This window comes from Urocampus carinirostris, chromosome 18 (genome assembly GCF_059441175.1).
Source record: "Urocampus carinirostris isolate Australia breed hairy pipefish chromosome 18, RoL_Ucar_1.0, whole genome shotgun sequence".
NCBI lineage: Eukaryota > Metazoa > Chordata > Actinopteri > Syngnathiformes > Syngnathidae > Urocampus > Urocampus carinirostris.
The window spans coordinates 12179965-12207825 of record NC_142366.1 but is presented as its reverse complement, the minus strand read 5'-3'; the positions used below and the strand labels follow the sequence as shown (position 1 = coordinate 12207825).

Below are 27861 nucleotides of genomic sequence, written 5' to 3'. Positions count from 1 at the left end.
TTTACGACGTGTTGAAGAAATCATGTCGTGGGAAACGATGTTGGTTGTTTCGTGAGTTACTAAATAAACAAGTGTTCATCTTGGATACGTGAATTCATGACATAGACCATTGAAGCATTCCCATAACAGTGCTTGATGTGGAGTATTTTTTTTTTGCCTGTAATAGTTTTTATAGGCAAACCGGAACAAACTGATGCTGGTGCTGAGCGGTCTCCAGTGGTAGCCTTTGGGACTGCTCATGACCTGGATTTTGCCTTACACACAGAGCAAGATTTTTGTTCCAAAAAAACCTCGTACAGTATATTGAATTTCTCGTGTTAACTGCTCGTATGAAAAGTTACAACTGTACTGCGAAAAGTCTATCATACAGTAAATAAAAGATGTATTCACAGACATTCCCCTACTTACGACCATTCGACTTGCGGAAAATGGTAGATACGAATTTTTTCGGGACACATTACTCAATCACTGCAATGTAAAATTGAGCTTTGAAGTCTATAGCCGTCAATGCACTGAAAATCAAATAAAGCTCACCAGGATCATGTGACCGGTGGAAATGTCCATGTTGGAGGGCACGGGCTCCTCACACCACGACGAAGTGCTACTGCGAGTAGATGGGCTGCCTGCCCCGGCACCATCGCTGAACTGGGACGAAACGCTGTTGAGGCGAGAATGGCGAAGCGTTTCCGGTCGCTCAGTGCGTTCCGAAGTACGGACCGCCATGCGCTGGCGGCACAGCTCCTGCAGGGGGTGACAGGGAAAACAAAATCAGAGCGTGGAGGAGAGCGTGGTTCAACTTCATTATGGGGACCTAGCCTGAAGCAAACTCGCCAATGAGAGAAGGGAATGGAATCATAAGAGGGGGAATGAATCCAGAGCCAATCCTTCACAAATAAAAGGAAACAAAGTAGAATGATGGGTGGATACATAAAATAGAAAAGGCAACGAGAGAGAAGCCCGGTCCAACCTGAACCTTAAAGTAATATTGACATTTTAGGCTCAAGTTGGTTTTGAGCTTGGGCTCAACATCTTACCTCAATTGAAAATAATTGCTTATTTATTTTATTATTATTATTGTTATTTTTATTTTCTATTTTTATTGTTTAACCAGCTCGGTAGCCTAGATGGTAGGGCGCCCGCTCCGAGACTGGGAGGTCGCTGGTTCGGGCCTCAGCCGAGTTATACCTAAGACTTACAACATTGGTACTCATTGCCTCCCTGCTTAGCGCTCGGCATTAAGGGTTGGAATTGGGGGGTTTGGTCACCTAATGACTACCAACACATCAGTTGGGTCTAAAATGGCGGCGCCCTGTTTGGCTGTGGCTGCATCGGCTCGCTACAGTTTAACTGTACGGGTCAGGTGTATCGACATTTCGTTCTGTGTGCATTGTTACAAAGAATGACAATGATGGATGTAGAAGACATAGGGAGACTTTAGCTTGTCATCACACTATTTTTACTCAAGGTACCACGTTGTTGAATACGTGTAGCCATGATTAAATTCATTTATTGACAACAAAAACTATGAAAACAAAATATGATATACAATTGATAAAATTTCCATCAAAGTCTGATTTATTATCAAATAGGACCAGAGAGTTGTTTCCCTCGTCATGCTTTTTCGCGTTTCTATCTTTCTGAATGAGTTTCTGTTTTCTTCATTCTACAACACTCTTCTCTGGTACCGTGAGTAAAAATAGTGTGATGATGTAATAAAATCGAATGCCTTTTCCCATGTCATCCAAATCCCTACTGGTCTTGTGATTAAACAGAGAATTTATGCTTATTATTATTATTGTTACTAATGTAATTATTAGGAACACATTAAACCGGTTGGTCCATGGTCCATAAAAGCTTGGGGATCAATGGTTTATTCCAGTAGATCACTTCAGAGAGAAGCTTATTTTCAGTTTCAAATAAACAAAAAGAAAATTCCCACAACGTACTCTTACCAAGGATATCAGACAGCTGAAAGATGGATTAAAGACGTTTTCCCTTAAAGCAAAGCCGTGGAGCTCGTCCATCATTCAAAAAAGCAATCGGGTAAGGAAAGCATTCATGCATAATATTCGGGTGGATATCTTCTGTTTGCCAACATAAAAAGTGATTCCCTCTACTTTTATATCAAGTTACGGCTTTCGTAGTGACTCAGCTTTTTTATTTCTTTATTTATTTGTTTGTTTCGTTTTGCCTGCCCTTGCAACCCTGCGCAGTACAAATATGATGACTGGTCATTGTGTAGAACAGTTTTTTTTAAGAGTTTAACTGTTTTTATTTCCTATTAAAGGTTTATATAAATTATATATACAATGATGTTTGAAATTAAGTAGAAAATATGGCCTAAATAAAACAATAAAGTTTACTGCATTAAAAAAAACAATACTCGTGCTGTTAGAGTTGCTTTGTTATTGGCATGTTCAAGCTTAGCTGTGAGATGAGTTAACCTGAGTTTGAACTACCCTAAGGTCCACATAGAGTAAGAAAGTCTGATATGAGTTAAAAAAATCAATTTCAGTCCTGCGGAAGGTGATCAGCCATCAGAGTGTTAAAGCTTTAAATCGGATTTGAGTTACCGCAGTCAGAAAAACTTATTTTGTGATGTCAAAGTTGATCTGCTTTTGGCGAGTTAAAGATTTGAATCTAAGCCAAGGTAACTTGAGATAGAACTACCGTGAGCCCCAAGTAGAGTAATAAAATTGTATTGGGATTAAAATAATCTATTTAAGTGTTGCCGAATGGGATCTGCAATAGGAGTTAAAGCTTTAAATTTTATTTGCGGTAACTGGATTTATTGGTGAGTTAGATATCTAAAGATGATTTGAGTTAACTTGAGTTAGAACTTCAGCCCTCATACAGTAAGAATATCTAATTTGCACAAAGAAATGTACTCTAGTACTGTCAAAGTTGATATGCCATTGGTGAGTAAAGCTGATCTTATTTAACTCGGATTAGAACTAGTTATGTCCACGAAAAGTAAGAAAGCCTAATTTGCATTAATATATATATAAATATATATTTGTGTGCGCTCAAAGTTGATTTTGTGAGTTAAAGCTTCAAATCTTAATTTACAGTGAGAGAAAGAGATGGAGAAAAGAGAGAGAGAGAGAGAGAAAAAGAGAGAGAGAAAGAGAAAAAGAAACAAAGAGAGGGAGGAAGAGAAGGGGAGATAAGGAAAGAGAGAGAAAAGGGAATGAAAAGGAAAGAAATAGAGAAAGAGAGAACAAAAGGGAGAGCGAGAGAACATTATGACAGTTATGTGTACCTCTACTATAAAAGCATGAAAGAGATCTATATATAAAATCTATAAAACCCCCATTTTCCCGTTGCACGAGTAATAAAGGCTTATTGGATCTTACTCTACGTCTGCCTCGCTTCCTTCTTCCTTATCAGACCAAGTCGCCGCAATCTCCAAACAGCATCATGTAGCGTTTGGGCCAGACACTTCCTTTAGAAATCATTTCCATGCTCAATAACCGCCCAGGCCGCGGTAAAGGCGGTGGGCGCTATCCACTGATCTATCAACGTGATATTTCCCTCAGGGCTGCAGGGCCCCGCTAAGCCTTGCTCCTGAATCCCCCCTCGATCTCCCACCTCATGGAGGCGTCAAGACTTTCATGATTAGAGTCATGAAGCGGCGCCCCGAGCCTTGGCCTTGGGGCAACATCCAAGTCCACCTCATAATTCATTCGACTTCTCTGCCGCGCGGGAAGCTGAGCACGGCTTGGATACGGACGGGGGATACCGACCGATTCTTTATGACCCTTTTTAAAGTCGGAAAAACAAGAGGCAACATTCACAATTCACACACCTGGACATTTTGAACCCCATGAGCATCCAATAAAACACAGTAGATGTCACCTAACAACAATTATAATGGTGTGTTCCAAGCATGTCTGGGTTAAATAAAAAATCTTGTTGTTTGATTTCATCTTAATACTTTGCTATGTACCCTTTGTGGGCAATAAATGAGGCGAAACCTTTTCTGTAACTCTTCACAAGCTTCAAACACACTGTTGGCATTGTTTTGGCCCATTCCTCCATGCAGATCTCCTCTAAAACAGTGATGTTTTGGGGCCGTGGTCGGGAAACACTGACTTTCAACTCCCTCAACAGAATTTCTACAAGGTTCAGATCTGGGCAATGGCCATGCTACTCCAGGACCTAAAATACTTCGTAGAGAGCTACAGCTTTGTTTCGCTGGCTGAATGTTTGGGATCATTGACATGCTAAAAGACCCAGCCAAATCTTGTCTTCATTGCCCTCGCTAGTGGAAAGAGATTTTTCCTCCAAATCTCTTAATACATGGCCCCGTTCATTCTTTCCTCTACACAGATCCGTCATCTTGGTGCCTTTGCAGAAAAACAGCCGCAAAGCAAGTTGCTTCCATCCCCATGCTTCACAGTGTGATTGGTGTTCTTAAGATTCAATTTAGTATTCCTTCTCCTCCAAACACAAGGACCGGTGTTTCCACCAAAAACTTGTATTTATGGTTTCATCTGACCATAAGACATTTTTCCAATCCTCTTCTGGATCATGCGGACTGCAGACGAGCCTGGGAGGTGTACTGGCTTCAGCAGGGGGACACATCTGGCAGTAACCTTTGTTATTGTGGGACCAGCTCTCTGTAGGTTATTCACTAGGTCCCCTATGTGGTTCTGGGATTTTTGCTCACTGTTCTTGTTATCATTCCGACACCACGGAATGAGATTTTGCATAAATCCCCACATTGATAGATAATCAGTGGTCTTGGTATGTTTTCCGTTTTAAAAAATTCCTCCCACAGTTGATTTGTTTTCACCAAGTGTTTTACCTATAGCCAATTCAGTCTCCCCAGCGTGGTGGAGGTCTAAACTTTTGTCCGTGGTGTCCTTTGACAGCTATTTAGTCTTGTCCATAGTAGAGTTTTAAGTGTGATTGACTGAGGTCGTGTAAAGGTGTATTTTACACCAATAATGAGTTAAAACAGGTGCCATTAATACAGGTAACACGTTGAACCTCATTAGACCTCAGTGGAAAAAGTTAGACGTCTGACAGGCAGAAATCTTGCTTGTTTGTAGGTGACCAAATACTTATTTTCCACTCTAATATGGAAATAAAACTCACTAAAACTCAAATCAAACAGTGTTAATTTCAGTTTTGTTTTCTAGATTCTGTTTCTCATGATTGAGGTTTACCCATCATGTTGCAGCCCGCCTAAAATGACCCCCGGGGCAGAGTTTGCACAACCCCTGTGAAACATACCAGGTACGGACTGGTAACGGTTTTCGAAAGCCGAGCAGTGATTGGTCCTTATCAAACCAACTCAATCGTGATGTCATAGTCACTTGCGAATGGGATCAATTTGAAAATGTGAATTCTTTTGATTAATTAATATTTCACAAACACATAAAAATCAGAATACCATGTTTAAACAAGTAGGAACATTAATATAACATAAGGGAAAATTGTCATGTTAGCTTCTGCTTTAAGGAAAATCTGATTAGCATAAATCTAAGAGACAATTAAAAAAAACATTAAGATGCTAACAATTAATCACAGGATTAAAAATTGACACCGTTTCCCCCCCAAATTTTTTTTCCTGAAAGCTGATTATTTATTGAAAGTGTTAACAAGTCAAAAAGGCTAAATGTGGTCTGAGTGGTATAGCGGGCACAGCTGAGCCCTGGTGTGGTGAATCAATATTTCTCCCGACCAACCGCTTCCCTCGGGGGGAACGAGGTCACGGCGTCGTCAAACACATCTTGACAATACAATACTTGCTCGCTATTGCGGTTCCTTATTCGATGCTTAATCCTGGATTTTGAGCGGATCTTTTTTTTTACAGTCTACTTACAGTAATACCTTCATACGTGAGAAAGGAGAATAGGGCTGCAATGATTAGATAGATAGATAGATAGATAGATACTTTATTCATCCCCGAAGGGAAATTCACTTTTCCAGCAGCATCCCTAAGCTGAGAACAATCGAAAATAACTGAGAACAATCGAAAATAACACGGGAGCTGCTGGAGTGGCTGCCATTCGTGACGGCGCCGGAGAAACGATTCAATTTGAATCATGTACAAACAAACAAACAATTGAATCATGTACAAGAAACGATTCAATCTGAATCATCTACAAACAAACAAACAATTGAATCATGTACAACAAACAAACAAAATATTTATGTTTCAATAAGTGGAGTGTTAAATGATTAAGTCACATTGAGGAGAAAAATCCCATATAGAAATAGTCGAAAACGAATTTCACTTTCCGTCTATTGCCGCCAGAGACGTTTTTCCGACAGAGTGAGGCATCTTCAAGGTTCTTACACCTTTTTCATGGTCAAATTCAAATACTTCAGGACTTTCAAAGCCAAATTTCCAATTTTTCCAGTACCATTAAAAAAAAAATCTGGCATGAATGATGTGTTTTGCGGGCCACAAATATATCTGCAATTTACGTATGATATTTTTAATCTTGCATGTGCATCTATAAGAGACATATGGTTCTTAGATATTGAGTTAATTACAAATATATTTGTTTTTGAGACAAATCTCTTCCCATTGTGTAACAATGACAGCTGTATGTAACTGTATGTTACATTTTCAGTTGCAGGAAGTCCTCCCAATGGGAAGCACTACCTTAATTTTTGCATGGCATATACAATACAAAAAATGATAATAGAAGTAATTGACACTGAATGTCATAGTAGAATATTGATGCACGAAGTTTTTCCAAGAAAGTGAGGCATGACATGAATATAGTTTCTTCTGAGAGTGGCACATGCATAATAGTGTCTGTCTCGAGCAGTAACATAAAGATGAAAATGGCCACGTCAATATCAAGTACACGTACTAAAACTTCTAAAGTTTGGGAGTATTTTCCTCTGGATGCGGCAAATTAAAAGACTACTTGCAAAGTTGCAAAGCAGACCATGCATATCATGGCAGTAGATCGGTAATTCAAGAACATTTAAAAAAACATGTAGGGCAGTTGAACGAAACAGAGTCTGACTCGCCTTGGTAAATTGAAGCAACATTCAAGCCAACACGGTTTGAATCACATGCGTTGTACATTTTATACGCATACATTTGGCTATAAAAGAGAGCTTGCGCGTTATGCCGGACTGTGCCTGACAAATGTATTTGAAATTAAATGAATGCAGTCTGAAGAACAAACAAAAGTTAAAACTGTTGAGAATTGTTAAGTTCTTTACATACTTTGCGTTTGGTTGACCACTGAATGTACTTCACTAAATGCACATATTTGTTTTATTAGCTGTTCTATTTCTGCTAATGAACCTGTTCTTGGTTTACTGATATAAAAAAGTGTACTTGATTTTAATTTATTATTTATTTGCCTGTCACTAAAAAAATGGACTGAGGTTTATTTATATCTGTACAGACTGAGGCGCAGTCTTTAGGTTTTAGATTTGTATTTAGTTTTTGTACAAATCTACTGTATGCTCAATAAAAGATGCTTTTTTATTGTACTGATTTTTCTTGCGTTTATTATCTTTTCCCACATCATTAAATCAACTGCATACTAATACTAATATATATGTATATGAGTATTCATTTTGAAAGTGCTAACGGTAAGATCAGGCTCGAAAAATCCACCTCAAGCCGACCCAGGCCCACGGTTATCAACGCCCGACACAGCCCGAGCCTGACCAATTAGCTTGATTTGAGGGACCATTACACTTACTGTAATGCCCTCGTAGGAGGGAATGAACAGCCCAAAAAAGGGAAAAGTGAACAGTGCGTTTCAACAAGACAACCTCTCAAAAGGGTATCATAGACAATGTGTGTTATGCTTGTGATTGGCAGACAAACATAAAAAAATAGAATGTGTCCTTACCTGATAGGTGGCGGTTGCGTCAATGCCGGCGTCATGGCCCAACCCGGAGAGTTTCTCTTTCATGCGCAAGTGCGAGCGCTGGCGTACGCAGAAGAAAGTGCCTGAAGCCGCCAAAATCACCAGGACGAAGAGTGCGCAAAGCACCGAAAGGATCACCAGCTGGCCCGACTCCACACGAGTCTCTTTCACCACCGGGATGTGGCTCAGGCTGCCTCTCTGTGGAAAGAAGAGGAAGGGGGAACAGTCAAAACCAAGCCAGACTTCGAAGGACGGTGTTAAAAAATAATAATGTAATTTATGCAGGGTTCACACACCTTTTCATGCCCAAATTTAAGCCCGTTTTAAGGACTTTCAAAGCTAATTTTTCCAGTTTCTCCAGTACCGTAAAACAAAAGGAATCCAGTATGAATCATGCATTTTGCGGTCCCACAAACATATCTGTGATTTACATATTCAAATTATAATCTTGCATGTGCATTTATCAGTACATTAGATTTTTAGATCTTGAGTAAATTGCGAATGTATTTGTGGATCTGAACAATACTTGTGATAATATTTATTGGACAATTCTCTCCCCATGTTGGTATTGGGTAAAATGCATTAATATGTACTTTAGCTTGGATTTTCAGTTGTAGGAAGTTCTTTCCATTAAAATTTACCAGTTTACCACAATATTCATCATTGATACATCATTCTTGTACTAATGCACATCTTTATTTAATGCATGGTCTATTGAGTCAGACACATTAGACACATGGCAACAATTTCTAGAATTTACAAGCACTTCACTTTTCAAACCTTGAAAACACAACATTGAAATTCAAGCATTTTTAAGGATTTCAAGCACCCGTACGACCCCGCATGTAATTTTTGGGGGTTCACCAACCATGCAAGAGAGCATGTGGATAAGTAGATGTCAACCACCTGCAAATTTGTTGGGTTTGTCATATAATACAGGATTAACGGGAGAAAGGATGGTATTCTTTCAAGAAAATTGTTGTATGCGGGCTACCCAAATCCTTCAAGGTTCTCTATTTAGGGAATCTAACAGGATAAATATTGCAGAAAAGGTATGAGTACTTTGTAAAGGGCTTTCTGATTGCAAACAAAAAAGTAAGTCAATTTATGGGATGAACAAGAGCTCCCCACTATGGAGCAGTGGGTGTGCACTGTAATGGAGAGGACAGTATTTCAAATTAGAATATAGGAGACCTAATTCAAGGTCAAATAGGAAAAATGGATGCACTATAGAAAAACAAACGATGAAGACTGGAGTCAAGTCAGGTCACATTAATTTATATAGCCCTTAATCACAAAAATGTATCAAAGGACTGCACAGGATTACAATTACACAATTACCTGATCTTAAACCAGACTTTGAAAATGACATGATCATAGTACATTTGCCTTGGCACTGTAATGTTTTTACTTTTGTAGACTTTTGTTTATGGGGAAAAAAAAAAAAAACAAACAATAAAAAGCAGGATTTAAAAAAAAAGTTGATGTAAATGGATCACTCATTCACTTCCATTAACGGTTACAGACGTGAAAGATCCACATTTCACAAATGCATATGTCAATCCTCCGTTTACATTTAAAAGAGTGAACTGGCATTATACTATGATTTCGTTCATAAACCGCAAAATCTTACCTAATTGGGAGAAAATGTAACTCTTCCCCCTACCTTCAAATATTGACTTAAAAAGGTGCTGTACAGAATTTTGGACTCTTCTACTCGCTGACGCCATTTTCTGGCTTGTGTCATGAATGCAGCCTCTGTCAAGCTCCTTATGTTGCGTGTGCAATTACGTGCATTTCTTAAGACACCCTAAAATAAACCATCCTTCTTTCACCTATTTGGGTTTGGGTTGGCGTTTGTACTGTTTGTACTGTACTTGAAAAAGGTATTTTGTACTTTCACATTAAAAAAAAACTGCGGTGACAAGCATTCAGATCAGGGGATGGTGTTATGGTGGTAGCATGTACAGCCCTTTGAGACCTCTTGTATTTAAGGGCCATAACAAATAAACATTACTTGACTACCCACCCTCTTTTCGGCTGCCCAAACCACTTTGCTCAAATTGAGATACAAGCAATTAAACACATGGAAAAAATATAACAGCTCTTTGAACTTAGTCCGGCATTGTTAACATATAAACTAGACTACTTTTAACTTTTTAAGGACATCTTAAATGACTAACCCTACATTTAAAGTGAGTGTCCAAATTTTTCCCTTATAGTTTGATTTTTTTTAGTCAGAATTCTTAGAAATAGTCTCCTGCAGATTGTTTTTTTTTCTTTTTCTTCAGTAGCTTAACTGCTTTTTTGTATACAAATAATATTGTGAATTACCTATGTAGAAACCGATTTGGGTTTCCCTCCCAAAAAAAGATTTTTAAATGCTTCAGTATGGATACATTCGACAGCTATACTTGTAAAAAAAATATGAAAGTGTGGAAAGAGAAAAGGGGGAAACATATGTATTTGGGTACACATTTACCAGAACTAAATAATTTCAAACAAATCCAAAAGCAACCCCCTCCCTAAAAAAACATTTAACCCAGACATGCTTGGAACACACCATTATAATTTTCTAACTAAGTGGGAACACAAAATGGGATTCATCTTGTCCAGCTCTGTCTGTCCACCCCCCAGCTCATTAGCCAGCTAATACCGGCCTCATAATGCCCATTCAGACGAGCCCTCGAACCCCCCACTACAGACATTCACAATCCCATTTGGAGCTGGCCAGGCCAAGCCGGCCGCTGTGCAGCTGCAGAGAGGTCGGCAGCCCAAAAGCTTGCCAGCTTAATTAGCTCCTGGCTGGATTAGACTGTGAAGTAAGCGATGGGTAGCCAAGTGTGTGCGGATTTCCAAAAAAATAGTAGTAAAAGTTATATTCCAAGCAGGAAGAATTTGTCATTTTTTATGAAGAGATTGTGACAGTGAAGGAAAAATCTTATGTAATGCTTTTCTGAAGTTGTTGGATGAGGACAGTGAACTTGTAAAGGTCTTTTAAGCTGTTCACAAAACTTCCAGTAGAAATTACAAGCTGCGTTCACGAATATATAATGGAAAGATTTAAAAAGGATGATCAACACAGAGATTGAAAACAGTTGCATCATGATCGATTGCGGAGAAAACTACAAAAGAGATGAAAATTCAGAAAGCAGAGAAAGACCCTGAAATCCCAATTGATCATCCCTCAAAGAGTTATTTATAGGCGCTGTACAAAATTTTGAACTTTTCTACACTCTGTCGCCATCTACTGGCTTGAAGTCCTGATCGCAGCCTTGGTCAACTCGTTCATGATGCACGTATATTTCTCAAGCTTAAATTGGAGAGGACTTGGAACAGGCCTTTTCTTACTTACCATTTTCATGCTACACTAAACAAAAAACCACAGTGAAGACCGTAATGTCACTCTCCGACAAACTGCTGCCCCCACCCACCTTCCACGGCACGAAACGCTTTGCTAAAAGTAAAATAAAGGCAGATAGGTGCAGTGGAAAGCAATTATAAAGGTTCTTTGAACTCAATATCGCATTGTTTTCATTTACTTAAAAGAGAAAATATTCTACTTTCAACTTTTGAGGACACTGCAAATGACCCATCTCACCCTTAAATAGTAATCGTTATCTAAATCAGCCAAATTCAAATATATCCTTTTTTCATGCAGCAGAAAAAAAATCTCAAAATCCCTTTTTTAGTCCTATGGAAAAAGAATGGACATACATCTTTTTCACAAGACCTAATAGAGCCACACCAAAGTTTCACCAAACAAGGTCAGATAAGTAAAGTGGCTCAAAAGCTACACCCGGAAATGACACACCATCTGCTCACATTTCCTTTTCCCCAAGAAAACGGGGAGAAAGAAATTGACTAGGATACATGAGCTGCTGTCACTCGTAACATCAAAACCAGTCACATCGTGACCAAGAATAAAAAAACACAAATGGTTACAGGTGCAATGGAGGAGTAGTCTAAGCCACATGCTGCTTCACCAAACCAAAATAACAGTTGTGAAATTTGAATGTGTTTTTTTTGGTTTGATTTGTATAATATATATATATTTAGAGAGAAAGATAGAGAGAGAGAGAGATAGATTGATGGATAGATAGATGGATAAAAAATCCCAGAACATCGCTATGAAGGGGGATAAGACCGATTGGGGAAGGAGGGGTTGCGAAGTGGCGGTCGCCCAAAACGCAGACATTTCCATTCAGCTGGTTTGTTCCAAGAAGCCATTCTAATCCTCTCTGACATCACAAACACCAAGAAAACAAAAGTCGCCATGTCACGGCGATTGGGAAAAAAAAAAAAAAAAAAAAAGGGACACCGTCCTACCTCGCTCTGACACGAGAATGGAATAAAAGTTGCATTACTTCCATTCTTAATTTGTTTTTGCTAAAATGATTGTTATGCCAGACTAAAGTATACAACACATGAGCATTAACCTCCATTCTGGAGCGTGAAAGATGCAGTCTTATTAGAGCAATTTATCAGAATGAGAAAAAGTTGGTGCGCAAACTGACTCTAGGGGATATGTGGAAAATACAATTAAAGGTAAAGCGGTGTTATAAATGTTCGTCTAATTATTTTAAGTCGGACTGCACAAGATCAATATAAAGGGGGTACGCTCCTTTTAGGAAAGAGCCTTCTAAAATATTATTTATATTTTAAAAAAGAGCTGGGTGATGACGCTTGACTTAATTCTGCACATATTTTTGAGGGGGTGTGGCAAACTCATGGTTGTTGAAAGAGGTTCACGTTGATGGAAAATAGAGGACAACATGTTTCATTAAGAATTTTGAGAATATTTTTGAGTGGAAGCTTTCTGGTTTCTGTCTCGATAGTAATGGAACTATTGATTTTTTTAGCCGGCGGGGGGTGGGGGTGGGTGGGGTGTTGTTGTTTGGGTTGCGTAGATTCAGAAATACTAGAATTTAATTTCATTCTTCAAATGATGATTCGGGAATGTAAATCACACCTTGAGTAAAATTAAATTACAAAAGATTTTTTTTCCAGAGGAGGTGCACAATCAAACTTTGATGGCCCTTTTTATCTACAGGGGGTACAGAGCTTAAGTTTTATGGTCTATTTCCACGAGGGTGATGGTTCTCAACCTGATAGTATTTGCCAAACCCTGCATGACGGATGTGAATGTTTTTTTGTCCCCCCCGTTTTGGATGGGTGCACCAATTGGAGTTTGCAGTAATAAAGCTTTGCAAGTTGAAGATCGATAAAATATTTTCAATGACGCCCAACCATAACTGACAAAAGCTCGGTTGGTGGTGAGGGGGCCGGATGGACTTCTTTTTTGGGGCTTAATGGGGAGGGGGGTGCGTTAGACGATTGAAATGAAGGGAGAAAAATGATGTGCTGATGTGAAGATCAAATTTTGTGCAAAAATTCTCGATACAATTCCCTAATTTTTCAAGACAAAATTGTGATACTTTAGTTTTTGGACTCAAAATGATTTACACTGCAGCTTCAGCTTCCAGTAAGAAATTTATTTTAATATGATTTTATATCTTTTGAAATGTAAATATCAAAGAAAGTACATGATTAACGCAAAGGAAATGAAAAAGTATTAATGTTGAAGATCCAAACGTTTATTCTTGCAAATCTGAATGAGAAATTCAAAAGCGTGTGGATTACGCGACTGATTTCCAAAATGTTCAATATGCCCCACGCTCGAGAAACGGAATACGTGAAATCGGTAATCTGGCTCCTGCCAAAGACGCTGAAGCATACCAGTCCCCAGTGCTGTATTGATTCTCAACTTGAGTTATTCTATGTTTGCGTGAAGATGTTATTAAAATTTGAAGTCATTTGATGGAGATCAAACTTATTAGATTGCAAAATGATATCAGATTTTTGGAACAACTAAAAAGGACAGATAGTAGAAGCCTTTTTATACAATGTACACACTCATTTTATACCAGGGAAAATAAGGTAGGAGGGGCCGATGTACGAGTATGGCATCGAAATGAACAAAATGAAGTTTTTCAGCATCGTTACTATGCAAAATGCAACATTTCAACGTGCAAAAACACATCACACGGGGGAGGGAATATTTACCGGAATCCATGTCGCCGGGCAGGATAGATGCAGTCTTCTTGTATTCCAGAGGCGCTTACTACACTGATGCCGGTAGCTGTTTTGAGGGGGTTTATGCGTCCCCTGGCTGCCCACTCTCTAACCCACCCTACCCACCAAAAAAAAGTTCCCCAGTCAGGGTTTCAACAAAGGAAGAGAGAAAAAAGGGGGGCATCAGAGGAAGGGGAGAAGAATGTGGGATATGCCCGCCTGATTTTCCGAGCGGCAGGAGAATGTGCAGAAGCCCTCGAAGAGCGAGTCCATTCAGCACCGCCGCCGTCCTGGTGAAAAGAGACGGGGAGGTGCTGAGCTCCCTCTTCTCTCGGTTCTATCTTTTTTTCTTTTTCTTCTTTTTTTTTGAGTTAAGGTTGAGCCCCTCCTTATATCCCCCCCTCTCCATCTCAGTCGGTCGCACATGTCATATCCAGGGGTTTCCATGGCGACGCCTCCACATGTTGTGGAGGGTGAATGTGCCTGGCTAATAGGCTTGCGGGCCGAGGTGGGCGGATGCGGGGGTTGTAGAGTGGGGGCGATTTTGGGGAGAGTGAATGGACGAAAGGTCTCGTCACTCATTTGTTAAGCGACCGGGGGTCTCTGTGTTTGCTGTGCCGTTTTCTCAGGCTTTTCTTTCGAGTTTTTTTTTTAAGAACAGCTCGGATGATTCCTCAAAAGTGGCACCTTTTTCCTCCTGTTATTGCTTTCAAATCAATAGGTGGGAAAAATACCCACATTCCCTACTTTTGTTGCAAACATAAGTAAAATCAGATTAAATACAGTGTTCGCACACCTTTTTATGACCAAATTCAAACAGTTTACACAATTTACCAATGGGAAACCCTACCTTATTTTTTTGCATGACCCATAATAAATGACCCTAATTGATATGTAATCCTTGTACAAGTAAACTTTTCATACTGCCCTGTTAGGAGCAGCATGCACCTGTCCTCTAGGGGCGAAGATGCTTCAAAGGACAATGCCAAAGAAACTAATGCCAGCTGCTGTTAAACACGAAAGCAGAAGAAATGCAATAGCAAAGCAAAGTCACCAGAGAGCAGGGTCAGCATCATTTTCCAGCAGATTTATAAAGAAACATGGCAATAATTTCATGAATTTGAAAACACTTCACTCAAAATTCAAGCACTTTTCAAACATTCAAAGTACAACACTAAAATCCAAGCATTTTCAAGGATTTTAAGCACCCGTACAAACCCTGTAAAAAGTATAGCAGTGGTTGCTACACTTCAGCTAATGGGTCGGACGGCCCCCGCCTCCACATTTGATCCTAAATACGTATCGACATTGTTAAAGACCAACAAAACTCCATTTGGATCATTGGTTCTTGCAATAATTAAAAGAAAATACAAAATTTTAAAGAATAAACATCCATAAAACCCAAGACCCATAAATAACCCCATGGAAATTTAACAGCAGCATAGGTCATTGTTATTGTTAATGTTTGGTCCATCCCCTTGAACCCTACCAGATAACATTTGGATGGACATTCTTTCATAATTCTAAAAAATAAGTGAAAGTCTGGGTTTTTGGAGTATTTTTGCTCATACAAAATTCAAACCTGGGTAGCGGCGGTGAGAGTGACGAACTCTTACCACTAGACTACCAGTAGTACAAATATGAAGGCATTGGCTTTCTTCTCATCATTACACTCTCTTTTGTCACTGTACTAGAGACAAACGTTTATATTTGTGTGCATTTCACATGTTAAAATGACACTCCTGCAATCATCCCACTAGTTGTGTTACAATCTGACCTGGGCCCCTCATCTGAGAAGGGAAAAATTATGTGGCCCTCACAGGAAAGTTTGGGGACCCCTGCTTTAAAACTGTGAAATGTTGCAGTACTAGCTGAAGCATCACATAGATATGCTAAAATTGTGTAATGGCTTAAGAAAACAATTGCTAGAGTGAATTAGGTAGCTAATTTATAGGGATGTCTGTTTTAAAATTTTTATTAGATAGCATTAAGTAACAATTCTGCACGACATCGTGTTTATCTAAGAATAATCTTAATGTTAATTTACATAGTATAGTCAAGTCAAGCCATGCTTATTTGTAGCCTCAAATGGCTTCACAGAGCACAGATTATTTCAAAACCCAGACTATTATTACACCATCCCCTGATCTAAAACCTACATGAGGGCAAGGAAAAACTCGAAAACCAACATGAGGAAAATGAAGAAATCTACACTTACTGCAAGTTATACGTTCAGCACTATGAACTTTAAAAAAATTGGGCCACCTAATTTACTAATCAAAAGAATACATAATTCTTAAAATATATCCAATTGTACGTATTTAACGTAGTTTAACACAAGACTATAAAAGATCTTCTGACCAAAACACTGTTATGAACATGTAATAGATAAAAGAATAATCTTTTCAAGTAAAAGTTTATTTTATTAAAAGCTGATTCTGCTCATTTTCAAGTACAAGTCTTTTTTAGATTTTACTAAAAATATGTGGGAAGTAAAGCTATAACAATCTGAGATTTGAAAATTAGCCAAATGATCGGCCATGTTGGATCATTGAGCCTGTTCTGAGTCCTGTTTGTCTCATTTATGACAAAACAATTACAAAAATAGAGTGGAATAATATGGCAAATACATAAATAATTGAATAACAGCAACATTATGCATTTATTTTTTAATTATGTATTTCTTTTTCCTGGTACCTTAGTGAGGATAAGAAAACAAATGTAAAAAAAGAGATTGTTTGCCATACAATTTAACAATATATTTGAAACTAATAGAAGTATCATTTTAGTTTGAAAAATGGCATCTGCCATAAACATGTAGTAATGATTATTTAAAATTTTAATACAAATTTAATTTTATACAAATATTCCTAAAACGAATTCACCTTTGAGTTGGTAATTGAATTTATGAAGCTTGTTTGAAAAGTAAAAATAAATAAAATATCTCCATGCTTTGTGCAGATAAGTGGAAACAACAACTTCAAAATGGCTTGTGACTACAATTGGAAACTGTTACCTTCTTGGGTTTAAAATGTTATCCTAATTAGCAATCAGCGCGTTATAAGACAACAACAGAAAAATAATCCCAATGGTGAGCAACAGCTGCAGTTAGCAGAGAAGGAGAGAGCAAGGGAGCGAAGGATTATGGCGAGTGAAGAGAAAGAAAAGGGGCGGTGAAGAGAGGAGAACAGGGGTCCTGTCAAATGCAGATGACGAGTCTTTGGGGAAGGAGAGGGGGGGGGTGCTCTCCAGTTTATTTTTTTCTCCATTCAGAGAGCACCCCCACCTCTTAGCTATTGTCCCTCTGTGTGACAGCTGGAGGTGGCAATGTGAAGGGAAGAGCAACAAAAGCGAGCAAAGAAAAACCCAGCTCGCTGACCAACGCTCAGTGTCCAAAGCGTTGGATATTTTATTTTTGTAAAAAAAAATAGAGAGAGCTACTTGTAAATAACCACTACTTTCTCTTTTTTTTACTTATCAATGTCAATTATGTACAGTACATTCCCTGATTTCGGCATCCCACGTAACAATGTGGAATGAGATAGATTGGGGCCATGGTTACAGCATGTTCCCCACCATATGAACAACAAAACTTTAAAAATTAAACTTTGCAATGTTTGTGCATATTATGGTGCGAGATTTGGGCCTCATACATCACTAAGATGCCAGTATGCCAATGGTCAAAGTCCTAGAAGATGCTCGTCTACTATTGGTTTGCTGCCACGGGTACCCCCAAGAACCTCAAGGATTATCCTGTATTTCTTAGCTATGGGTCTCAAGACTAGCAGTGATGCTAAAGGGAGAAGCAAAACCAAGATAACCTTTAAAACAAAGCTTGTAAATATTGAGAAATAGAAAGAAGCGCACAAATGCCTACTTCCGCTAATTTTAATGGACGTAACCAGTAGAAGATTGGGACTATAATAAAATATAAGGAGGCAATAACAGCAAGTTAATCTAAAGCATGAGTCTCCAACGTGGTGGTCGTGTGTAGCGGGGTGCCCCCAAGGGACAGCTGAGGTGCCTGCGGACCTGCCATTGTGATATTTTAGGATTTTTTTTTCTTTCGTGTTGACAGTGTCTATCTAAACCTACTTCCAATAACCAACAAGGTAATAACATAGTAACAACATAGTAATAACATGATACAAATTAATTTTAGCGATGCATATCGAACTGGTAGCTTGTTTTTAAGTAAAAATTAACATTGGTATAACAGTTCATGCATGACAGTATTCAAATCAACATTTTTTTTCCTTTTTCCTACGACTAGAAGGCACACTGTCCCTTTAAATATATTCTTTAGCTGTTTTTCCTCCCTTCACAATATAAAATGTGGAATTAATAATGTGGGGCTATGGAAGGCATCGAAATGTCTTCCTCGTCCTCTAATACCATCTTGTTTTCCTCAGTGACAATTTCTGTCATGCCCCGGCACACATGAAGGCTCCTTTAACAGGAATTATTCAAAACTATTTTTTTAACCGCCTGCCACGGGGCGCAAATGCGAGCTGTGTCGGGGCGGGAGCTTATCTGCAGCTGAAGAGAAGAATTTTGCAAAGATTGGAGACGGATACAAGGGCGGACGATTAGTGTGAGTGACACGGAAAGGCTTTTTCTGACTGCAAAGAATTGTAAGCTATCATTTCTGTCCTCGATTCCTTCCCCCCTCCCAGGACAAGCACCTGCAGAGCACCAGATGACAAGATGTTACCCGGGGACAGACCACCTCCAGGTGCTACCACGTCAGAAAAATAAATGCCCCCCTCAGAATAGGGGTCTTGGTTTCCAGACAAAAATATCAACAGGTAGCAAGTGCAATTAGAGTAATCAAACGGAGACTCCTTTGCTAAGTAAAGCAGCAGTTTTCATTTAAATTGACTGGAGGTGACGTCTGGGTACAAAACATTTCCACTAACCGCCCAGGCTTAACTTACATGTTTCCATTCAGGGTTTTGTCACCAACTTGTCAGTCTAATTACTCCTGAGTGTCAACATCAAGGTAACCAATGATCTTCTACTGGCTATGGACTCCGGCCCTTCATCACTCTTGCTGCTGCTGGACCTTAGCACTGCCTTTGACACTGTGAACCATAATATCATATCTTACTAGAACAGTTAGAAAAATGGATTGTTCTCCCAGGAACCATCCTCTTATGGTTCAAATCTTACCTCTCAGATAGGACGCACTGTGTTAAATATGGTAAAATGACATCTGAGCCCTTTAGAGTTACCTGTGGTGTTCCGCAGGGTTCAGCTTCCATTAGGTGGTAATTTTCGCAAGTTTAATATCAGTTTCCATTGCTACACAGATGACACTCAACTTTATTTTCTTTACCACAGGTAAAGCTGCTTTAATTTTGTGTATGCCCCATAGTAAATGTCCATGATCAATACATAATGCAAGTCAAGTCAAGTCATGTTTATTTGTATAGCCCTTAATCACAAGAAGTCTCTAAGGGCTGCACAGACCACAGACTATTACGGACTAATATTACACCATCCCCTGATCTAAAACCTACATGTGGGCAAGCAAAAACCTCAGCATGAGTAAAATGAAGAAACCTTGAGAAGAGACTGCATATGAAGTAATCCCCCTTCCAGGATGACCAGGCAGCAACGGATGTTGCAATTCAAACAATACACAGATATCATCAACAGGAAATATATAGATCATTCATAAGATCAGTTTTACTGAGACTTCAGATCAAATCTCAGAGCGTAGATGATTTGTTTACCAAATTTACTCTGAGTTTGTTTAAAGTTCCCCTTCTTAAAGGTGGGTTGCATGATTTAAAAGGTTTTTACTCTCTGCCGCATCCCCTTGCTTAAATTCATGATGGCGGCCTTTTGCAGCATGTTCCTGATGAATGTGCAAGGACATGCTTTTCTTAGATGCGCTAGAATAAACGTTTAATAAAAGTTTCTTGAGGTTTGGGTTGGCGTTTGGACATTAATAGAAGCAGGCTTTTTCTTGTTTTCACTGCTTATGTGCCCCATCGACAAATATAATGCTTGCAATAATATTTCATAGTGCCAAGTTTGGGTGTAGTATGTATCTGTCTTTTTGGGCGTGACTCATAGGGGGTGATGACGCTTCATAGTACAAGGCCATACCAACTAATGTGCCCTGCCGTTAATCACTAAAGAAAAACAAATACAATGGCAAATCGAAGCCACCAGAGAGCAGTGTCGGCCTCCTTTTTAAGCAGACATTTTGAAAAACTTGGCAACAACTTCAAGCATTTACAAGCACTTCACCTATAATATAAGAACTTTTAAACTAAAAATCACATATTTTCAAGGATTTCAACCCCCCCTATAAAGTTTTTACAAAGGCGGGGGCGCAAATGGGAACATTTTGGTCATTGTGGTTGCTGTTTACGTTCCACCGGATGCTAACGTTAGCATAGTGCTAAAACTTCTGCCTGCTGCTATCAATAAAGAGCAGCTTGCGCACCCCGACTGAGCTTTCATCGTCGCCGACGACTTTAATTAGGCATGCTTAAAGACTGTACTTCCCAAATTCATTCAATACGTGGACTGAGCAACCAGGGGAAAAAACACTGGACCGCGTGTACAGTAAGATCAAACATCTAGTTGGATCCGGCCATCTCTGTCTGTCCCTCACCCCCTCATACACCCTCCTCCGGAGGAAAACAAAGCCTGCAACAAGGACAGTACAAACATCTTCTTTGTTCCTTTATCTTCTTTGTTTTTTTTTATCCTCACTGTGAAACGTGGACCCGGAGTGCCACGTCCAATTTCGTTGTCACAGTATATTCAACCCATGTTGTAACAATGACAATAAAGGTATATTCTATTCTATTCTATTTTACACGTTGGATGCTGTCACTAGTCGCTTCGAGTCAGCCCGGCGGGCTCCAGCTCTAATGGCCATCACGCCGGCAGCTTCCGACGTTCATCGATTCGGTCCGACAAAAAAAAAAAATAAAAAAAAAAAATAAAAAAAAAATCTACTGAAACTCTCCCACTGTCGGGGGTCTGTAAAAATATAGATAGGTTTATGGCGTCACGCCCGCTTGATCCGGCGCTAAGTATTCCTTCAAGGTGTGCTTGTTCCGCCAGTCGCAGAGAAATTCTCGGTGAGGGTAATCTTTACGAGCGCTGTTTGCTTCCGCGACACGTTTCATATTTCTAATAATGAACGGGAAAAGAGCGGCGGGGAGGCAGATGGACGTGTTCAAACAACGGTAGGGGGAGCGAGGAAGGATGAACGTTAAGCAAATGTCAGGATAGAGTGCACTTTCTGTGATGGCGGCGGTGGCCAGCGACAAGGGATCAGGAGAAAATAACAACTTGGGTTGTTTGCTTTCGCCGATTGCACGCATAATGGATGGATGCTATAAGTTTTGCTGGGATGATGGAGGACGGTGCTACATAGTATAATTTGCATTTTGAAACTTGCATAACCTCCTCTTCGTTTGACATTCTAAATTGTGTTAACTGATTCACTTCAAACTATTCTAAAAAGAGGTTTTAGGCTCTCCCACTACTAGCTCCAAGATAATTCTAAATAGCATCAACGATGTAGTTATGTATCTTGGAAATAAACAACAAGAAGATATATATTGTAACAAAAACAATGACAACTCATACTTTTTATCCCCTACGTTGAACGACTAAAAGTTGCATTAATGGAAAGATGCTAGTTTCATGCTAATGTTTAATACCCTTAATGTGCGGTAATGGAACATACAATCTAATAATATATATTGGAATAAAAACAACAAGACGCATATTCTTAATCCCCTGCATTAAACAAAGAATAGCGCAGTCCTGAATCGATGGAAAGTGTTAAGTTGCACTAATGGAAGGCTGGTAGCTTCATGCTAATGCTAAATAGCATCAATGGTGTGGTGCTGTGTATTGGAACGTATACTATCATAGATACACCCAAACAAGTTAAGCACTTCGGCACCCAACTTGGTCATGCTTTCGTCCCTCCAGATGAAACGGGACACGAGGAAGCGACCATGTCACTCGGGTCAGGGTGACACAAGACACTCTTCTGTTCAACAGCAGGGCCTGACAGCTTTCACTGGTTTACCCCTGCCACATCATACAAGTGCCCTGCCCATCCCTTGCAACACGTCTAAACATCCCACTATCCTTTTACAACAGCTCTCCACTCATTCCTATCATCAACAAGAGCTCTAGCTTCCACTATATTTAGACCTCTTTCCTGCAGTGCACTCATAATAAAATCCATCCACGTCAATCGCGGCCTTCCTCTTGGTTTCCTTCCATTTACTTCTACTCTGTAGATCCTCTTCAACATTCGCTCCTCATCCATCCTCGCCATGTGTCCAAACCAACCAAGTACTCTCTTATCCACACGCTTGCTCAGTTCCACTACTACTCCAGTTCTGGCGGTTTTATTTCTCAATCTATCCAATCTTGTCACTCCTAACATATTCCTTAAACACTTCATCTAAAAAAAAATTAATTTAATTCTCTAATTCTTCTTCTTTAATTTCCTTTCTTTAATTTCCTTCTACTGGAAGATACAATATAATAATACATGTCAGAACAGAAACAATAACAAAACACCTATTATTTTGTTATGTGCTGAATAGATGAGAGTTGTAGTCAGGGGAGGTTGTTAGCTTCATGCTAATAATAAATGCACTGGAATATTGATATAAAATCGGAACAGAAGCAATAATAAGACTCCTTTTCTTTATGCCCTGCATTAAATGAATAACAGGGCCATGCTGAATAGATGAAGAGTTAAGTTGTACTCTAGAAAAGCTGCTAGCTTCATGCTAATGCTAAATAGCATCGTGCTGAGTATTGGAGCATACAATATAATAATATATACAAGAACAGAAACATTAACAAAACTCATATTCTTTTTTTCCTGCGTAAAATGACTTATAGTGCTGTCCTCAATGCATTAGAAGCTGTATTAATCCAGTGCTTCTCAATTATTTTCTGTCATCTCCCCCTCTAGGAAGAAGAATTCCTCTCCTGCCCCCTCTAAAAATTCAGTCTCCTCATCTGGGTTAATTATTTTTTCATGGGGTCACTTGAGGGTCTACTCTACTCCGAATCTACACTTCATATTCAATGCTTATACTCTGTGCTATATGCGTGGCATGGAGGTTAAATGTAAACAAAACATTGCCAACAAGAGCATAGTAGGGGTGCAAATTGCCCTTGATTCTTTAAAAGTAAAAAAAAAAGTTCTGTGATGTCAAAAGCATCTGTGCCTCTCCCCACAACTTGAGAACCACTGCATTATTGGAAGGTGCCATCAGAGAAGGCTGCTAGCCTCATGCTTAATGATTAATAGCATCAATGGCGAGTGCTATTGATTGGAACTTACAATATATTCATCCATCTATTATCTGCACCACTTATCCTCAATAGGGTCACGGGGGTGCTGGAGCCCGCCCCAGCTATCTTCGGGCAGTGGGCAGGGGACACCCTGGACTGGTTGCCAGTCATTCGCAGGGCACATAGGGACAGACAATTTGCTCGCTCATTCACACCTAGGGACAATTTTGACTGGCCAATTAACCTGACATGCATGTTTTTGGAATGTGGGAGGGAACCGGAGTGCCCGGAGGAAGCCCACACAAGCACGGGGAGAACATGCAAACTCCACACAGAAGGTTCAATCTCATGACCTCAGAACTGTGCCGCAACTTAGAATAGTTATATTGAAAAAGAAACAATAACAAGACACATCTTATTAATCCCCTGTATTGAATGACTAATAATACTGAAATGTTGAGTAGATGAGGAAATTTAGTTGTACTACTCGAGTATCCACTTTACTTCCGAAACTTAAATCATTATTCGCATAATGGTAAAACAAATACTTTTTTGAAAGCTTTCATTGACATGTCCTATCCTATATAGCTACATAACAAAATTATCTGTAGGCCTTCAAAAATGAAACAATTTGAAAAATTAATCCGGCCTTGAACGAGTTAATACAGGGGATATTTGTTATATCACTGCTTTAAAATTATATTGGGTATTCATATGGACTTTTACACAAAATGGTTTCCTCTTAAAGCATACTTTTGAATAGTTTTCGTACGCTGGTTACGATGATGCCAATAGCATTGGATGAGGTTTACCTTGATACATACCACTTTTAATTGCTTGGCATAAGACACGGGCAAGAAATAGCAGACTAATGCGAGCACATGCAAGATTAGCGCTATTCAGCTAAAACAAGAAATACGATTCAGGAACACGCACACATACACAGGCAAGACATTTTTTTTTCTGCCAATGATTGCATCTAATAGATAAGAAGCATCTTTTTACTTTTTTTTTTTTTATTTTACGTTCCAGCGACGGAAAGGCGCCGCCTAATGCGACAATATTGCATCAGTGCGACACTTTGGAATGTAAGCGGATAAGCAACACGCATGGAAATAGATTTAAAGCCCACAAGGCGCACCCCGGCATTAATATTGCTTTGACAAAGCTAGCTGGGGAGGAAAACAAAAACAAAAGGTATATTGTTTTTTACCGTTTTGTACTTCAAAGCGAGATCTTTGGCACTTGAGCCAGTTTCAAAGAGCAGAGCTGAATCTCAAGTATTTTGGGTTTATTTTACATCGATTGAGTCTGAAGCCACATTAAGCTAACATAGGAATATACAGTAGTTTGTATTTAACAACGCTATAAATCTGCCGTATTTTAGATCAATGATTTGCAACTTTCTTCTCTACCACGGACAGGTTTGATGTCTGACTATGCACGCAATCCCAATAAAATTTGTGATAACGACGATCACAATAACAATAAGCCTACATTTTACTGTGTATTCACTAGCTACCAGTTAGCTTAACTAATACGTTAGCATAATTTAGGTCTCATTGTTAGTTACAGATTAAATGAAAACAAGAATAATTAAGCACTTGATCTGCAAGTTACAGATCATCTTAACTATGTTAGCAAAAATTAAATGCAGTTGTTCGTAACAGGTTAAATCAGAAAGCAGGCCAGATTTGGTAAACTGAAAATATGTGAGGGCTGACTATTCAGCCTGGTAGTGTTTGCCCTCCGTGAAAAATTTGAAGTGCTTGGCCCTCACTGTTGTGACCTCGTAGCTCGCATTTGTAGCATTTTCATTTGACTCGCATGGTCTTGTGAAAAAGAGCTGCTTTGCCGTTAAATCAACTTCCAGTTGCTTCACCTTTTCACAGCGTTCGTTTTCATTTTTTTTTGTAGTCAGCATGTTTTGTCTGGCAGGAGCTCTGTATGTGTTATTCTTTGACATATTCTCTTGGCAAAATAGGCAGACGCAGTTTCTGATGATTTCAGTGAAAAAAAAAAACACTTCAATTTCCACTTGTCCTGGAAGTGGCAGCTCTCTCACAGTCAACTTTCCTTTTTCTGTTTACAGTCACCGTGGGGCGGGATAAAATTCTCACAAAAGCCAAGGGCTTGGTGGCAAAAGGGCTACTGCCATCATCTTTTTTTGACACACGTTTATTTTATATTGCGGTCAACATTACTGGTAGGCCACATATTATTCATTTTATGAGAGGCCGCGGGCCAGTATGTACTTTGAACATAGCTAGGTTAACTGTACACAATACAAATTTAGCACTTATTTTGCCAGCTACTTACTTTAACAATGATGTTAGCGTAAATTAGCTGCCATTGTTAATGACAGATTAAATGTAAACAACATACATTTAGCACATGTTCTGCTAGCTACCTCTTATCTCAACTCTGATACGAGCACATTTTAGCTGCTTTTGTTAGTAAGAGATAATATGTAAACAAAATTAATTTTGCATATTTTCTGCTAGGTAGCTATTATCTTAACAACGACGATGTATGAGTTAGCAGCCAATGTTAGTGACAAATCGAAGTGTGAGTTAAATCTTAAACATTGCTAGTTTTTATTCAGAGTCTCGAGTTTTACAATAAGTGACTTTAACTGAGTCAAACTAAATTTTCTTTAAATTTTCAAACGTGAATTTGCCGAAATGTGTCTCCACATCGTGAATTACTATTTAAACAGGACAATACAAAATGACATTTTGAGTAATGATTAATTCTATTGTAATACAGATAAAAGAAGCAAAGCTACTGGAGGAAAGGCGTCTAGTGGTAACCACGGAAGGGGAAACAGGGAGCCTTTGATTGTTTTTGTTTGAATACAATCCGAGCTACTTTTAAACTATTATGTTCTCGGCAGGCTCGGGGAGAAGATAAAACTGTAATTAATTTTAAAAGGGACGCAAACAGCGAGACAATGCATCGAGTCCAACGAGCTACGGCGGCAAAAGGTAGCGCTCAGAAATAAGTTGCATGTCGCCATGTTAACTACAAAAACAAGCGTTTCTCTCTACTCTGTTCGACTGCTAATAGTTAGCATCATTGTTGGTGTTTCGGAGGCAAACACTTGAACAGAAGTGACAGAGCACACATTTAGACAGAATTGTAACCACACTCAAAGGCATATATTCTTTATCCTCTGCTAAAATCACCTTTCTGAAACTCCTGCATGTATAGGGATATACTATTTATGTAAACGTCAATGAGATAGGAGAATGCGTCTTTTCATATATTTTATATTTGTGTGGTTTGGTCACTTTGTGTGTCCGTAGTTTTTATTCTTCCTTGTGATTTTTAGTACTCCTTTGGGTTACACTACGCAAAAAAAGCAACATTTAGTGGTCCGAAAACACACACTGCCCTTTAAAATTAGTCCCAAAACTGATTAAATAAGAATAATGCTTGTAATGGGGGGAGAGCTCTGATGATTTCAAGTATTATCATTTTTTATTATTTTTAGTTTTGTTTTTGGTAATGCTTAAAATGAATGAATAATGAATGTTGGAAGGCAGACAATTTTGTTTCAAGTATGATTAAATTATCCGACTGAAAAGTCAAATATTTATATTGAGCACAATTACATACTGTATTTAAAGTTATTTTTAAAAATACCTGGAAATGTATCATTCTAATCTTATTTGTCTACTATATTTTGTCCTCAATTAATGCAGTGAGAAGAAATTTAATACAAAATAATATCTAAGAAAATAAAAATTGCTGTTCCGTTTGCCACTAAAAAAAGATGTGGTTCTGGGTTGTTGTTTGGGTTGTTCGGTCATATTTTAATCATTCTTTTGGTAATTTTTCCGGTCAATTTTTGCCTTTAGGTTCATTATTTGGTCTTTTTTCTTGTCTTTTTTATTCTTTTTTTTTACTCTTAAGTATCATTTTCTTTTTTTACGACTTTGCAGTACTTCTACATACTTTTCATAGTATGTAGTTTTGTTTCAGTACCTTTTAACACTTTTCATCTGTACTTTTTTCAGTACATTCTTTAAGTATTTTTTTTGATACATTTAGTTTTTTGGGTCATTTTCCAAGCATCATTTGGGTCGTTTGGGTCGATTTATTTGGGTCACTCTTTGGTCATTTTTGGGGTCGATTTTCATTTTAAGGTTCGTTTTTTCGATATTCTTTTAGTCGTTTTATGGTCATTTTGGGGTTGTTTTTGGGTCAGCAAGGGGTACATTCGCTGTCATATTCATGTGTAGAAAGTTAAAGAACCGTTTATACAGGCAATCAAACTGAATAAAAAATATTTTTTCTGGTCATCAACTATGTTTTTTCAGTCATTTATATCTCCTGCAATATAATTTTATGTAATTATTCCTGATTGATTGATTTCCTTATTAATCTTTTATATTCTGATTTATTTCATCTCATTTTGTGTCAGAAAAATAAAGATATTTGAGGACATTGAAAGCCTTGGTTTAAATTATAAGAAAATGACAATTTTTAGTGGTAAAGGTCCTGGAGAACAGATTTGTTTCTGGACTGGAGACATCTTTTTAGCACCTGGCCAAGCATGTGCCTCCGCAGTGAGGTGTGGCGAGTGGCACTACAGATGTCAAACCACAAGGGGCAGCGC

General features: G+C 38.7%; 1 protein-coding gene across 2 annotated transcripts in view; it reads right to left on the bottom strand.

Moving 5' to 3' along the window:
- ptprn2 (protein tyrosine phosphatase receptor type N2) overlaps window positions 1-27861 on the bottom strand; it is a 200874-nt gene that overhangs the window by 33025 nt on the left and 139988 nt on the right. For both annotated transcript variants that reach the window (XM_088322837.1, XM_088322838.1), the window contains 2 exons: window positions 7842-8057; window positions 535-741 (listed from right to left, as the gene is read on the bottom strand). In XM_088322837.1, coding sequence (XP_088178963.1) covers window positions 535-741; window positions 7842-8057 — 423 coding nt within the window. The remainder of the gene's footprint in view (window positions 1-534; window positions 742-7841; window positions 8058-27861) is intronic.